Here is a 16,376-nt window from a genome sequence, read left to right as displayed (position 1 = left end):
TTAAATGAATACTGACATACTGTACGTTCAATGAAATTTGAAATTTCAAAGTAAATATAATAATTAGTTAAATATTTTACCAATATCATATAATCTTAGGCTCTGTGGTAAGGATAATCTAGCTATTCTATTTGAGAATATTACATAAATTTTACTGTAACCCAAGAAATATGAATATTATACTCTAAAATGAGACATTAAATAAATCTTACAAGTACAAGCAGATTATTCATTACTCTATTTATTCACATGAATTAATTAGTTGATTGATTAATTGATTGCTCACTTGATTAACTAATTCATTCATTCATTAATTAATCAATTGATCAGTTTTTCACTTGCATTTGCGTTAACTCAATAACAACAAGTGTATATACTAAAAGACATGACTGAAATTATCAAATAAATATGATCTAGTGTTATTGACAATCTAGGTTCCAGTGTCACAGTAACTCATGAACAAGAGAAATGTCGGTCTGAAAATGACCTCTGCCATCAGATATGACAAAAGAAACACCAAGTAAGGACAAAATCTTTATCAATAGTTTGGGTCGTTGGAGAGAGCAAAGTCAATTCTAAAAGGCTCATAACATATGTCCCCGAAGTGTGTGTGTGTGTATGTGTGCGTGTGTGTGTGTATGTGTTTGTGTGTGTGTGTGTGTGTGTGTGTTTTTTGCCAACAAAGGGACAAACAAACAAGGAACATTTCCACTCAGTACCTTTATATTGACACCTTTCACATTATCCTCACCCTTTACAACCACACGTAACCTAACCTTGATCCTAACCCTTTCGGGACAGATACACTCTGGGTCTTTGTCCTCGCTTGGCGTTACCTCCGCCAAGCGCGAATCTTTCCTCAACAATCCTAGGACGTCGTCTTGATGGCGTGGATGGAGCACTCAGCCACACACACGAGCAAAGCCAGGAAGTTCCCTATCAGGAGAATGAAGAAAGCTCCCTGAAGATGCTCAGTGGTGATGACCTGAAACACAAAATATAAAATATCATTAGAATGAAATGGATCACCTTATGAGCATGTACATTCTCGAGATGCTTGCTGGAGGAGCGGGTTAGAGCGTTGCTACTTGCGTTTAGGGTCGAAGTGACGGCAGCTGGATCCCTGCAGCCAGCGAGTTTGACCAAGGGCATGGTTAATTGAATCATCAATCCCATTTTCGAGAGCAGTTAGGGTCGAAACCCACGGTGAATATGTTGGTGTTTTGGGGGGTAAATAAGTGAGATTTGTCTCTTGAATGACGCGTGATATCACTCACGGTATACGTGAGAGCAGGAGCTGTTAAAAAGTGACACAAATACATAAAGCCAGCAACATGTGACCTTACAGAAAATCTAGCATGTTTGAGAAGAAACTGTCTAAACAGACGTAAAACTGGGTATTGCCCTTGATACCAACGGTCTTATTGAAAAAGTGTTTCGGGTGAAGTTCGTAAAGGACTCATTCTTAGGTCACTTCTGTTCACCGTGTTCGTATACGATACAGACACGTCCGTAATCTTAAAGTAACTCTACCGGAAAATCTGTCAACAAACCAAAAACAACCTGCAGAACATAAAAGAAAGACGATATAAAATGTGGATGAAAAGAGAAAACATATAAAAAACAAGTTATGTAGTAAGACATCAAGAAAAAAAGAAGAAGAATCCTCAGGGAGCTGTAAATATAAAAAATATAGCTCCGCATCTACTCGTACATCTACATCTACATCTGCAAGCCTACAGATGCCTCACCTGCTTGCTGTTGTTGTCTCCAGATTGTGTAGCTTCTTCAGGCGGTTCCTGCCCCGGGGCGTGGTCGCCCTCAGCGTCCTCCAGGTCACCTATGCGCAGGGAGTCCCTAAAGAACTTGAGTGTCAGTCCACCAGAAAGTATTCTGATGATAGCCTGTAAGGAAAGATCAATGCAATGGATTACAATGAGTTACAAGGGTTACGGTCACAATGGTGATTGCAAATACAACTACAATCACAATTACTACAATTACTATCATTTTCACTCCTACTGTTACGGTTTTTTTAACCTAGTTCGACACTAAGTATGTATGAGTATTCCAGGTATAGGCTCTCCATTTTAGCAAATAAGGGACGGGGGTCCAGTCCACCCCCCGAGGTAAAGGAGCAAAAACTTTTCCTTAAAACCTATCATGACTCCCACTTATTATGCATGGCAAGCATGATTATCTATCCAAAATAATGAGGGAAAAGTTTGTGAACAAATCCACAGAAAGTGCTTGTTAAATATCCCCCTTGGGTTAGGGAGCAATTTTCTTTATCCATCTATTATGCCTCCTCCCCGTTTATTGTGCATCCCAAGTACAGGCTGTCTCAAAAACTGAGTCGAATAAACAAAGAGTCGATTAAAGTGCCCTATACTAATATCCCACGAGGGGTTTTCTTTTTTCATTCATTCTACCTCCCACTCCCTCCTCGGTATGTATGCCAAGTGTGGGATTTCTATCTTGAAAACTGGGGGAAGGTGGCTCTGGCTCTGATCCAGATGAGGAAATATTTCTTTCGCCAAGACCTGCCCGAACACCCCTTTATTATACATGCCAATATTGGCTCTGTATCTTAAAAATTGGAGGAGCAAGCGATCCCTGAACATATAGAAGACAGTGCCCTCCATATAATACATTGAAGGACGTAGACGTCTAGCCCCGACCCTGCGAATTTCTATTTTCTTCCATACCTACATCCTTACAGCCAAACAAATAGATTAGACTTGTTGTTGGTTTCGAAAGGGAACACACTACATGATAAATGCATAAAGGGAAACATGGTAACCTTGTCGAGAGTTTTTTTAAGCACTGAATTCTTGGGGATGAGGATGACAATGCTGTAGGTCGAGATACACTCCTCCTGAATCCGAACACTCGATTCGCCCAGGTTGTTAGTGAAGTATACCTGCTTCACGAACTCTAGGTGCTGTCGGTTGCTAATAACGGCCATTAGACCTTTGGAGGTTTGCCTGTGCAGAGGAGAAGGTGTTCACGTTGTTAGCTTGGTCTAAATCAAGTGAGACGCATGAAGACAGTTACAACTAAGTTTCAAGAAAGAATGGTGCATTTCTTGAAAAAGACAGACTAAACTTATTTTTCTAAACAAGACGATTTCACAAGGCTTGATAAGGTATATTAGACAAATACAGAACATGGTATATCAGCTCAAAAAATATCTTGACAGACTTGTGTTAAAAATGTGACACAAACCGATAGTATTAAATAAATCGCGACGCCTCGATTCTGAATGTCCGTCAAACTTTTCTTCCAAGATGCTTTCCTGAAAGCAATCCGAGGGTGTTACCTACTTGAAATAAGGGTCAAAACCCGCAGAGATGGCAGTGTACCGTCGACCTAATTGACGCTGATAAGGATCCAGAGATGCGAGGAGGTTCTTGTCGAAGACATTCCCGAAGGCAGAGACAGGCAGACCGGACTCGGCCAGTTGTCGCATCGATTGGATGGGCTGCTCGAATGTCTAGGCATAGGACAAGTTCTTGATTAATATAGAAACACACACACACACACACACACACACACACACACACACACACACACACACACACACACACACACACACACACACACACACACACACACACACACACACACACAAACACACACACACATACAGAAACACTCCCACAAACACAAAACACACAAAACACACACATAATATACACAAACATACACAAAATACGTACACAACACATTGACAAAACACACACACACAAACACACATACACAAAACACACCAAAACACACATGCACAAAACCACACACATAAACACAAAGCATACACATAAAAACAGAAACACACACTGTATCCTTACTAACCATTATATCACATGCCTAACACTTGATCCACATGCATAAAAATAGGTGCCCGAAGGCACTGGCCTTGGCAATTCCTTCCCAATCTTGCTGACATCCACACTCCCAAATCGTAAACATCTGACTCAGACATACAACACAGATCACGTCATCGTCCAACGGAAATTACCGACACAAGTACACAGTGTCACCAGACAGATGATCAACCATTTCCTTATACCTACCAAGCTACATAATTATAAATACAATCCATGCACCATTTCATGATGCATTAACGAATATAAATATAGTACTTAATACTTCTATTGCAATGCAACAAACCAACTTGTATTACTGTAGAAAGTAAGTATAGGCAACTCTACACAAGACCGCTGATACAGGTATTTCTGAATATTTAAATCCCGGAGACCGTGTCGCCAGACAGGAGACCAGAGGAGACACTCTCCCCTAGAAGGAGATAGAAGGTGACTAGACAGGAGACTAGAGGAGACACTCTCCCTTAGTCTCACCAGGGGAGACACTGTTCCCTTGGGGGATTATATCCGATCTGTAATTACCGGAATTGCATGTCTTCAATAAATATAAAGTTCAACGATACTTTATCTTCCATACACCACACTTGTATAGTCAACCAAGGACTAGAACACACACAAAACACACAAGCACAAAAACATACACATAAACACTCACACAAAACACAAAACACACACAAAAACACGCACGCACCCACGCACGCACGCAGACACACACACATAAAACAAGTACTACTTATACTACAATCTGTCATTGTCTCCTTTAAGTAAAATGATTTAGTGTATGTGTATGCAAGGTCACAAAATTACCTACAGACTGGACAATGCGAGCTTTGAACTCTTAACCAGGAGAGCAATAGCTATCGATCACGAGTCCAGCACGTGAATTAACCTAACCTAACTAAACTATCGACAATACCTGAATTGTAAACCTAAACACATTTAGTATTGCTTTGCACGAGATCGAACGACATTTTGTTATCTGGGATAAGAATAATAGAGATAACTTGGGATATAATCTCCCAAAGGGAAAATATCTTCCCTACCGAATCTAAGGGAGTGTCTCCCTTAGTCTTCTCTCTGGCGACGCAGTCGCCCGTTTATATATGGGGATATGCCTATCTAAGCATGTCAGGTGTAGGTTATCAGATAGTTAATATGTTTGGGACACACACACACACACACACACACACACACACACACACACACACACACACACACACACACACACACACACACACACATACACACACACACACATATATATATGTATGTACGAGTATGTATGTATATATGTGTGTTAGTTCCATTATAATGGGTTTAGTAATATTATTTGTGGATGTGCCTTGGCATGACGTGTGTATTGGAGTTACGATAATGTAGTTTGGTAGGTATAAGGAAAGGTTAATAAACTATCAGGTGACATTAGGTACTTGTGTCGGACGATGGTGTGATGATGTTTTGCATTATCTGTGTCAGGTTTTCATGATTAGGAAATGCGAAGGTTGGCAATATTAGAATTATTGCCAAAGGCTAGTACCTTCTTGTATTTATGTACATCACATGTCAGGCATGTGACAATTGTAGGATATAGTGGTATATCTTACAGTATCACCGGAAAGAACATGTATTGGATCAAAAAGTATTCGATAAGGCTGACATAAGACAAGTAACCTGCCTGGACACCGAACGCCAGTTCAGGTGTTTCATTTACAATACTTGTTCTCCTGATGATGATTCTAGTCTTATGGGACGCGGTTGCATGTATTATACCTACCCGGAAACGATGGGAAAAAGTCGGGAAATCTGGAAGCTTGCTAGGCACGGAAAAAGGCAAATATTATTACAGCCTTTGACCCTCTATGACAAATTGGGTGACTGAACATCTTGAGAAGGACCTAAACATACACCTTCAATACATCAAAGATAAATCTCACTCCTGCCGCTGCCCCTAATAACAAAGACCTCCCCTTACCCAAGAGCGCCTTATGACCTTAATGCTACGGCGCCTCTATCCTTACAGCTACGGCGGCACTATCCCTACCTTGGTCATGAGGTAGGCCGTTAAGTTGCTGGAGTAGAAGATGGCAGTCACGAAGCCCATGAGCATCAGCGGGGCCATGAAAGGTCTAAGAGACTTCTTCGGCTGGGGGACACTCTCGTTACTAATCATGGCCACCGTGTACAGGAAGGAGACTTCTGGGCTGCCGAAGAAAGAGGTCGAAGTTGAGGATAAAAAGTGAGAAGGGAGGAAAAGCAGACAGACAGACAGACAGACAGATACACACACATTCACACACACACACACACACACACACACACACACACACACACACACACACACACACACACACACACACACACACACACACACACACACACACAGAAAGAGAGAGAGAGAGAGAGAGAGAGAGAGAGAGAGAGAGAGAGAGAGAGAGAGAGAGAGAGAGAGAGAGAGAGAGAGAGAGAGAGATAGTGAGAGAGAGATAGATAGAGAGAGGTTTTGTTTATATAAATCTATTACTCTCATCATAGAGCGACAAACCTAATACTGTAGGTGCTTTCTAAAGGTATATATAGTATGCGTGAGACGCAGGTCATGTTACTACGTACAGTGAAGCTGCACGGTAATAATAAGATAAGAACATAAAGGAGACTGCAAGAGACCATAAGGCCTACACCAGGCAGTTCCATTACATTCTTCAAGGGGAAATATATTAATAGTCAAGGCAAGGTAAGCTTTAGCCTCTACCAAAAAGTGTGTGTCGAATAAGGACAGCGTCTAAATTATTATCAGTTAAGAGAAAGTGACAGAGAGATAGAGAAAATAGAAGGAGCTTTCTAGAAACATTCGCTCCCCCTTTTATTTATTTATTTTTATTTATCTATTTATTGATTCATTTCTACCAGAGGTGTGGGTACCCAGTTAATGGAGTTCAACATCAAAGATGTTGCCTGTTCCCTGGGTTGCGATCTGCCTTTAAGACCTTATCAGCAAAAGAAACGAAGACAAAAACAATTGTGCGAATAATGTCAAATGTGGTGACAGTATCAGTCAGCTGACGACGCGACGTCACACACCAAGCTTCAGTAGCGGTAGACAGGCCTCAACGGTACATCATCATTATCATACTAAAAGTAATCGCGTTATTTCATCAATGAATCACTATCTTGTTTTAAAAATCTTTCCCTCCACCCTAATAGTATTTTACTGAATGCAAATAAACTCAACTCTAACTATATAAAAAGAGGACCTAAAACACTACCTACCTTGTGAACTTGGCGTCGTCTTCTCCGTGCACTATCTTGGCAAAGAGCGGAATGAGGAGGGTCATGACTCCGACCATGCAGACGAGGGCAATCCAGGACTCGAGAGTGAAGGGGAACGAGAGCGACTGCCAACGGGGCACCACGCGAGGAGCAGGAGTCAGGAAACAACTGTAGTCGAAATCGTAAGGGGCTGTTGTGTCTACTACGTACGTTCTATAGTAGTCCAAGAAACTATTGGCGATTCCAACGTCACCGACCTCAGTTCCGACCTGCAGGAAACGTGAGAGAAAACTGGCATAAACGCTTTGAGATTTGTATATACAAACATAAAAAGACATGGAGGAGACTGCTAGAGCCCATAAGGCCTACACTAGGCACTTCCATGTTCATTACCACCTGTCATCCCTATTCATAAAGTTATCTCATCTTCTCTTAAAATGAACGATTGTTTCAGCGCTTAGCAATTCTATTTCGTTTGTTAACCACTCTATTGATAAACTAGTTCCCACACATTTCCTTAACCATTTCAGTATAGTGACGTCTACGTAGGCGTCATGAGGCGTGAGTGGGTACACGAGGATGCCGACGTCGGCGTCTGGATTATACATACACACACACACACACACACACACACACACACACACACACACACACACACACACACACACACACACACACACACACACACACACAACACACAGATACACACACATATGATATATATATATATATATGTATATATATATATGTATATACATATTATATATGTATACATACATACATACATATATATATATATATATATATGTATATATATGTATATACATATTATATATATATACATATATATATATATATATACATATATATGTACATATATGATACTAATCCACTTTCGGAAAAGAATAAGCGAAAGTAAAAAGATCCGTATATTTCGATCACTAACTGTGATCCTTTTCAGCAGATGTGATGAAGAGGATCACAGTTAGTGATCGAAATATAGGGATCTTTTTACCTTCACTTATTCTTCTCCGAAAGTGGGTCATTAGTATAATTTTACCAATGTGCTACGACATTACTTGTTGTGATATATATACTGTATATATATATATATATATATATATATATATATATATAATACATATATATATATATGCATTGTGGTTGATAAAATGTATATATATATATATATATATATATATATATATGTGTGTGTGTGTGTGTGTGTGTGTGTGTGTGTGTGTGTGTGTGTGTGTGTGTGTGTGTGTGTGTGTGTGTGTGTGTGTGTGTGTGTGTGTGTGTGTGTGTGCGTGTGTGTGTGTGTGTGTGTGTGTGTGTGTGTGTGTGTGTGTGTGTGCGTGTGTGTGTGTGTGTGTGTGTGTGTGTGTGTGTGTGTGTGTGTGTGTGTGTGTGTGTGTATGTTGAGACATTGTGACAAGTTGAAAAATGGTGGAAAAAAGAGTCACGGGTCTCGTTCCGAGTTTATTACTTGACTGGTTTCGCTTGTAGATTCTTCAGAGGAATGGGTCAGGAGCAGTGTCGCAGGACACAGCACATTCACAGCAAGGACGCTTCATTAATTCGGCGACCCCCCCTCTCCGTCCCCTCATGCAGAAAAGGAGAAGACGGGGAGAAATTCCTTCGGGCTGAGTCAAACTATTTCTCATACATATTCCCTTTCCACCCCTGTTCTCCTCCTCACCTCTTAATTTCTCACTCTATCTAGCCTAGTAACACCTATCATACTTCTCAGACATTTCATCTCAAACACATTCAAACTCCTTCTCTCTTCCTCTCTTATGTTCCATGTTTCTGCCCCGTACAGTTCTGTTGGCACAATCACTCCTTCATATAACCTCCTCTTAACATCCATTCCCCAGATGTCTATTTCTCATTACACATTTTATCCACCAAAGCATTTACTCACTTCTCTTAATCTACATTCTATCTCCACCCCCACTCCTCCCTTTCCTGCCACATTCACACCCAAGTATCTGAAACTATCCACTTCCTTCAGTTTCTCTCCCTTAATGCTCACTTCCAGCCTGCTGTCACTCTCTCCTCTTGTACATCTTATCACCTTACTTTTGCACACATTTATCTTCAGCTTCCTTCTTTCACACACCAAACCTCCTCAATCCCTCCTCTGATCCTGCTGCAAGCGCAGTGTCGTCAGCAAACAACAACTGGCTTATTTCCCACTTTTCCCCATTTTCTTTAACCATTTCCAACCCCTGACCCCTTACCCTTGCATTCACCTCTCGCACCACCCCATCCATGTATAGACTGAATAGCCAGGGCGACATAACACATCCCTGACGAAGTATCATCTTTACCTCAAACCATTCACTCTCCCCATTTCTAATCCTAACATAAGCTCTACTACTCTCGTAAAAACTTTTGACTGATCTTAACAGCTTTCTTCCTATCCCATATATCTGCAATACCTCCTACATTACCTTCCTGTCTACCCTGTCGTAAGCCTTTTCCAAATCCATAAAAGCCCCCAAAAAAGCATCCTTACCTTTTCCTATAGCTTTCTCACATATCTGTCTTACCACAAAAATTTGATCTACACAACCCCTACCTGTTCTAAACCCATACTGTTCCTCACCAATCCCTCTGTTCCTCTCCTAATCCTCTCAGTCAAGACCCTCCTATAAGCCTTCCCAACTACACTCAAGCTGATCCCCCTGAAACTATTACACTCACACTTGTCCCCCTTTCCCTTCTAAAGCGGAACTATACAGGCACTCCTCCAGCCCTCCGGCACTCTACCCTCTCTTAAACAAACATTAAATAACCTCACCAGCCAGTTGATCATAACTGTACCTCCTTTTTTTAATTTAAGACATTCTGCATGGCATCCATCCAATCCAGGTGCCTTACCTGCTCTCATCATCTTAACAGCTGTTTTCACTTCATCTTTCCCTATTTTTCCTCCATTTTCCTCACTCATCACTCTCATTTTCTTAGCACTTCCCACTGCAACTACCTTTCCCTCCCTATCCTCCTTCACATTTAGCAGCTCCCTAAAATACTCTGCCCACCTTCCTCTCACTGCCTTCTCTTCCATTATCATCTTTCCATCTGCACCTTTTACCTTTTCTTCTCTACTTGATTCGCCTCCTCTTCCTCTTTGAATTTCTTTCCAAAACATCTTTTTATTACTTTCAAAAATTTCTGTTATACTCTTACCCCATTTCACATCTGCTCACCTCTTTGCTTCCTTTATCTTATGCTTAACTTCCCTTCTCTTTACCTTGTACCTCTCATACGATTCCCTCGTCCTAATTTGTAGCCAATATATGAAAGCCTGTTTCTCTTCTACACCTTTCTTTGCTTTCTCATCCCACCATTCACAACCCTTCCTTCTATTTCCTCCCGCCCTCCTTGTTCCACACACCATCTTTGCACACCTTATGACTCCCTCCTTGAACCATCCCCATTCCTCCTCCACTCCTAGTTCTACTCTTTACTTCACTCCCTCCCACTCCTCTTTCAGCTTCTTCTTATACTCCTTCTCCTTTTCTTTCTCATTTAAGCAGATCACTCTAAGCATCTCCCTACCTTCTGCCCTTTTCCTCTTTCTCCACCTATTCTCCACTCTCAATTTACCTTCCACCAGATAATGATCTGATATTCCCTCACTCTCTCCCCTTAAAACATGTACATCCTTAACTCTTCCTATCATACTCCTGGTCACCACTATATAGTTCATTAACGCTCTATCTGCCACCCTTCTATCCACCACCCTCTCCCATGTGTACTTATGCTTGACTTTCTTCCTAAACACTGTATTTGCTATCATCAACTTTCCTTCAAGACACATCTCCACCATCAATTCTCCACTACAATTCTTACCTGGACATCCATACTTCCCAATCACTCCGTTTATTGGTTTGTTTCCTACCCCAGCATTAAGGTCTCCCAATACAACTACATTGACATTTCTCCCTAATCCCTCTATGCACTCATTTAACCCATTAAACTCCGATGACAAGATTCTTTGTCATTTGGTAAAAAAAAAAAAAAAAAAAATCATAAAACACCAAAATGTTTGATCAAGCAGCACCAGAAAACATGACGTCAGTCCTCGCTGCGAGCGAAGCGAGGACTGACGTCATATTTTTCTGGTGTTTGATCAAACATTTTGGTGTTTTATGATTTTTTGTTTTATTTGACCAAATGACAAGACATCTTGTCATCGGAGTTTAATGGGTTAAATCTATCCAAAACGCCTCCCTTTCCTCTACACTCTTCTCACTACCAGGCCCATACGCACTTACAAAAACCTACATCTCCCTTCACAGCTTCACCTTCATCCACATCAACCTTGAAGAAACCTCCTTCCACTCCACTACACGCTTACCTATCTCTTCACTTACTAGTATAGCCACCCCTTCTCTCCCTCATCCCCTCTTCACTCCTGAGAACCTCCCAGCTACACTCCCAAACTCACACTCGCCCTTCCCTTTCAATTTAGTTTCACTCAAAGCCAGCAAATCCATCTTTCTTCACACAAACATACTGCCTATCTCTTCCATTTTACTTTCATTTGTACCACATCCACGCACATTAAAAGACTCAAACCTTAGGGTACTGGTTGGAAAACTCCCAGACCCTCTTATGCCTTTACTTTTCTTAGGAATGTCCACTTTGGGGGTACAGGTTACAGGACTCCTAATCTTGTCTCCCGGCCCGTTTTTTATCGCCTCCTATGACTTAAGTGGGAAGACTTGGTGGTAGCATTCTTTTCCCCCACTACAGGGTAGGCGAAAAAAGGAAATGAATATTCAGAGAAATGGTACAGGATAGTAACAAGGGGTTGGGGGACAGCATAACGGAGGAACAGTCGTAGTATAATAAAAGTGCCATCATTTCTCTATAAACAGTCTTCCTTTATCACAGACAAAATGATGTGTGACTCTGGTCCGTAGGGGCACCCCATATAGACCCTAAAGCATCAACTGCATGCTATTTTGCCACAATAACATGCAGCCAATACCCCAGACGGGGTTACCCCTGTATTCTGTGAACTGGTTTGATCACGTTTTCTGTGTTTATTATTACTCAGAGTAAAAGAGAACAAGTAATACAACAGTGAGTTTATATTTTATAATGCGAGTAGTGTGATGAATCGTACATATGGCAGCCGATGCTGCGCGCGAGAATTTGACTCGTACTGAAGTGCTTAAACCTAAATTTGTTATTTTTACCAAATTGTCACATGATATACGAACTAAACTCGCCATTTTGTAAAATGAAACACACGGGGAAACAGAGAATAAATAACTCCTACATATATTTTCTTTATTTGGTGTTTTATTTGATCTGATTCTGTTGACCATCCTCTTGATGCAGTCCATCGACAATATCAAATGGGTCAAGGGCTTTAACGAGGGTGATGCAGGCAAGGTATATTAAGACAATAGGACAGCACTCTTAGTAATGGATCTAATGTGAACAGATTAAGGTTTAACAAAGAAATAGGCAAAAACTAGTTTACCAATATAATGATTAATGAATGAAAATGTAGTGACAGCTGAAACAATTGGTTATCTTTAGAGAAGATTAGATAACTTTATGGATAAGGATGACAAGTGATAAGGGTCGTGGGACTGTCTAGTGTAGGTTTTATGTTTTCTTGCAGTCTCCTCCATCCCTATATTCTTATATCCGCCTTTTGACATTCTCCGACCCTTAACCACTTCAGTACAAGTCAAATTCTAGCGCGCAGCATCGGCTGCCAAACGTACGATTCATCACACTACTCGCATTATAAAATATAAAGTCACTGCTGTATTACTCGTTCTCCTTTACTCTGAGTAATAATAAACACAGAAAACGTGATGAAACCAGTTCACAGAATCCGGGGGTAACTCATGTACAGCTGCAAAAAATGTATATATATAATCAAGATGCCTACTCGAGCCCCATGACGCCAACGTGGGCGTCATCGTACCGAAGTGGTTTACGCCCACGTGTTGCTTCCATACAGCAACACCGAAGCCACAATGTTCACGATCATAAGCACCTTTCTTGTGATTGAGGTTCTCTCCTTACCACCGCAGCACCTCTCCAGCACCTTCAGCATATCCGTCGTCTTCCCTGCCTCCATGTGATCCATCACCTGTTTCCTACCTTCAGTCGCAGCCAAGTCTACTCCCAGTTAACTTTACACTTCTACTTTTTCCAGACACCATTACCTTTCCTTATGATTGCCATCGAAACGGAATTTGAGAGGACCTCAGCTTCCTCCGGATAGTCACTGCAGTGGCACACCGTAGAAACCGTCTCCTGCGTTCACGTATGAACTGTTGCGGACCACCTCCAAGGTTCGGGTGTGTACCAGCCATGTAAACCACGATAAAAAAGAAAAAAGAAAGAAAAAAAACATGCGGACGAAATATTACGTAACTAGGTTGATCATCCCGGTGTACGATCCGTTGGGGAACCGGAATCCCCATTTCTGGGGCCCAGCATCCCTCCAGACAGCGGTAAAGTTGAGAGCCTTTGAGAGCGTCCGTATCACCTCCACGTCCACGCCGTGGGTCGCCTTGAACTCGCCGCCAGGAGTGGTGGTCCCGAAGCTGGTGGGAGCGTGAGCGAAGCTGATGACTGTCAGTGGGTACCCGTGCAAGTTGGCAAACTGTCAAGTACATATGAACAGTAAACAAAACAGAGTAGTTTGAGGAGTCCGTTGTTTGTGTAGATAAGCCAAATGTTGCGGGTAACGAAGAAAAACGAAGGTTACTTAGATTAATTATTCACCATATCCTGTTAACGATGACCTATCCTTTGTTATTCAGACTCTTGCTATCTTCTTCGTTAAAAAACAATGACACCCTTTAAATGTTTCGTGTTAAAGGATATTTGCAACCTTTCTAGATACCCATGGAAAATTACAACAGAACTCACACACGAGGAACATACATTTAAAAAATCCAAGGTCTCCGTTCACGTGATCAAAGCATGAGATGATCAGAGACAAGACAACATTTATTCCAGCACACACGTCATTCTCCGTATTTGAATTAATACGGACACAAATTAAATCACAAGAAACATCTGCACAACCTTAAAATGAGTATATGATAGCATATATAAACGACTAACTTCCTTGTTATTAGATTTAAACCCCCCCATCAGAAATGCAATGTCAGCATTTCTGCTGGGACAAACCAAATGCGAGCCAAGTAGGATCTACGAAGTAGGATCTACGGAGTGTATTTAAAACCACAATTTAGGCGAGAAAACCGTCTTGTGAGTCTGAATACTTACCCAACGGACACACTGGTGGCAGCGGGACGCCACCTTACCGCAAAATTAATGAGAGAAAAAAAAAAAAACGAAGTTTAGTGAGAATGACTACAAGTGACTACAATTGCTTCGATAGACAGTAGTCTTACCTATACTAAAGAAAAAATCATAATTGGCACCACACGGAACATTACTAGTTCACTCAAGTGCATAGTGTTGAAAAGAAAGAAAAAATCATTACACCGACATAGAATAACAAGTGATTATCATCTGATATTCACAAACAGTAGACCGAATAACCACACCATCAGCAGATTCCAACTAATCTGCTAGTGAGGACCAACGGACCTCGGTAATACGAACATTTTGAGCCCCGGACGTGTGAAACTGACGGTGAGTGATTCTATTAACCCTTGTGAAGTGTGTAGTGTGTGCAGGATGCTGAGGCATTTACTACTTTTCACGACACCAAATACCATAGTGGAAATTAGCACGAACACGAATGTTTCCGTTCAGCGAAAAATAACACCCGCCGTTGGTCCAACCACTTCCCCCGCCCTTCCCAGAGAAAGCCACTCCCTTCCGGTGCTGAGTCAACGAAGCCGCGAGCAAACTGTGTCAGGACAGACACCAGTGGATTTGCATCTGCTCGCGGTCACATATCTAGCAGATTCACTGCCTGGTGACCATCACCACCCTAAATGCTAGCATTACGGGTGGCGCTCGTGTTGGACTCTGCTAGATCTTCCCTAGTCCAGACGATTCGCGCCAGCTAGCGTGAACCTGGGATTCATCCCTACCCTTCAAGACGCCATAATTTTACGAGTGCTGCAGCCTACTCTTGCTCCCTACACCCAAGTCCCCAATTCAGGCCCGGGACGAACCTCCGCCCACAGTAAAAAAAAAGAAAAAAAAAAAAAAAAAAAAAAAAAAAAATTGCTTGTTCTGCTTGCACTCCGTGCTTGAAATATAATATTCTTTTCATAAAAAAAATCCCTTTACCAAGAAATTACTTATTTACAAAACAAATCGTAACACATCTCAACCACTCATCTCAAGACAATATATCTCGTGTCTTAATAAATACAAATTATTCCTGTGAACAATTCTAATTATACTTAAAACATTTTAGGAATAACCCACAAAAGGGAACTATAAACTGTCGATCCGACGCCCCACCCTTTCCCTACATCCCAAACAGTAATGCATTGGTCACAATGAGTATAAAGTAATTGCATGCATTTTTTAATATTATTTCATACCATCTATATATTTTGACTTTAAGTTATAGTAATCAATACTAGCATAATTTTAAAACAAAATTGTCAGCATGTCACATAACATAGGTCATACACTGCAGCTAGAAACCTGGTTGCGTCCTTTGGCCAGACCTTTATGAACCCTAATAACACAAACGGGCCTGAGGACGACACAACTCAGAGCCCTACCAATAACCATGACTTGAACGGCACCCCAGCACCCTCCCACCATCAGTACTACTCAAGCTTCAAATCATACTCAAACTAACACAACTACAGCTCGAACCACTAGCCAGGCCAATACTTCTCAAACGACAACAAACATCCATTCTCCAAGACCCAACTCATCACCTCCGCGTCCTCCCACCCAAGTTCATAACCATGATACTCAATCAACAATTATCTCCGATATCCCAACATTCTCAAAGGCCAGTGGTACATCCATCTCTGACTGTATCCCGGCATGCGATGTCCATTTTTCTAACAACATTACCCAGGACAAACACAAAATCACAGTTCTTAATAAATATTTCGATCCGCATGACGAGTACCGTCAACTTTCCCTCCTCTTGTAATCTCATACGCGGAGTCTTGCTCAGAACTCAAGAAATTATTCAGCAGCAAAGCAACCAATAACTTCCATTTCCTATTCAAGTTCCTAGAGTTCATGCGTACCCCCCTCCCCCTTCTCCTCATATCA

At 41.4% G+C, this 16,376-nt stretch overlaps 1 protein-coding gene across 1 annotated transcript; it reads right to left on the bottom strand.

Moving 5' to 3' along the window:
* Positions 1-245: 245 nt before the first annotated feature.
* Positions 246-13,874, bottom strand: LOC143026163 (ionotropic receptor 21a-like). The gene is made up of 7 exons (XM_076186170.1): positions 13,576-13,874; positions 7,155-7,423; positions 5,929-6,088; positions 3,327-3,496; positions 2,804-2,987; positions 1,752-1,904; positions 246-985 (listed from the first exon to the last, which is right to left on the bottom strand). The coding sequence occupies exons 1-7, from the start codon at positions 13,585-13,587 to the stop codon at positions 869-871; spliced, it is 1,065 nt and encodes a 354-aa protein (XP_076042285.1). The 5' UTR covers positions 13,588-13,874; the 3' UTR covers positions 246-868.
* Between the last annotated feature and the right edge of the window lie 2,502 nt (positions 13,875-16,376).

The sequence above is a fragment of the Oratosquilla oratoria genome, chromosome 6 (assembly GCF_046742065.1).
Source record: "Oratosquilla oratoria isolate Oo_2021 chromosome 6, ASM4674206v1, whole genome shotgun sequence".
Classification (NCBI taxonomy): Eukaryota; Metazoa; Arthropoda; class Malacostraca; order Stomatopoda; family Squillidae; genus Oratosquilla; species Oratosquilla oratoria.
Note: the sequence above shows the minus strand (reverse complement) of the source record. Positions and strands in the feature narration are given on the sequence as shown.

Coding starts and splice junctions, on each gene's coding strand:
- LOC143026163 (XM_076186170.1), bottom strand. Junction 3,497..5,928: donor CGGCCTACCTCATGACCAAG/GTAGGGATAGTG, acceptor TCCTATGCCTAG/ACATTCGAGCAGCCCATCCA. Junction 1,905..2,803: donor TTAAAAAAACTCTCGACAAG/GTTACCATGTTT, acceptor CTTTCCTTACAG/GCTATCATCAGAATACTTTC.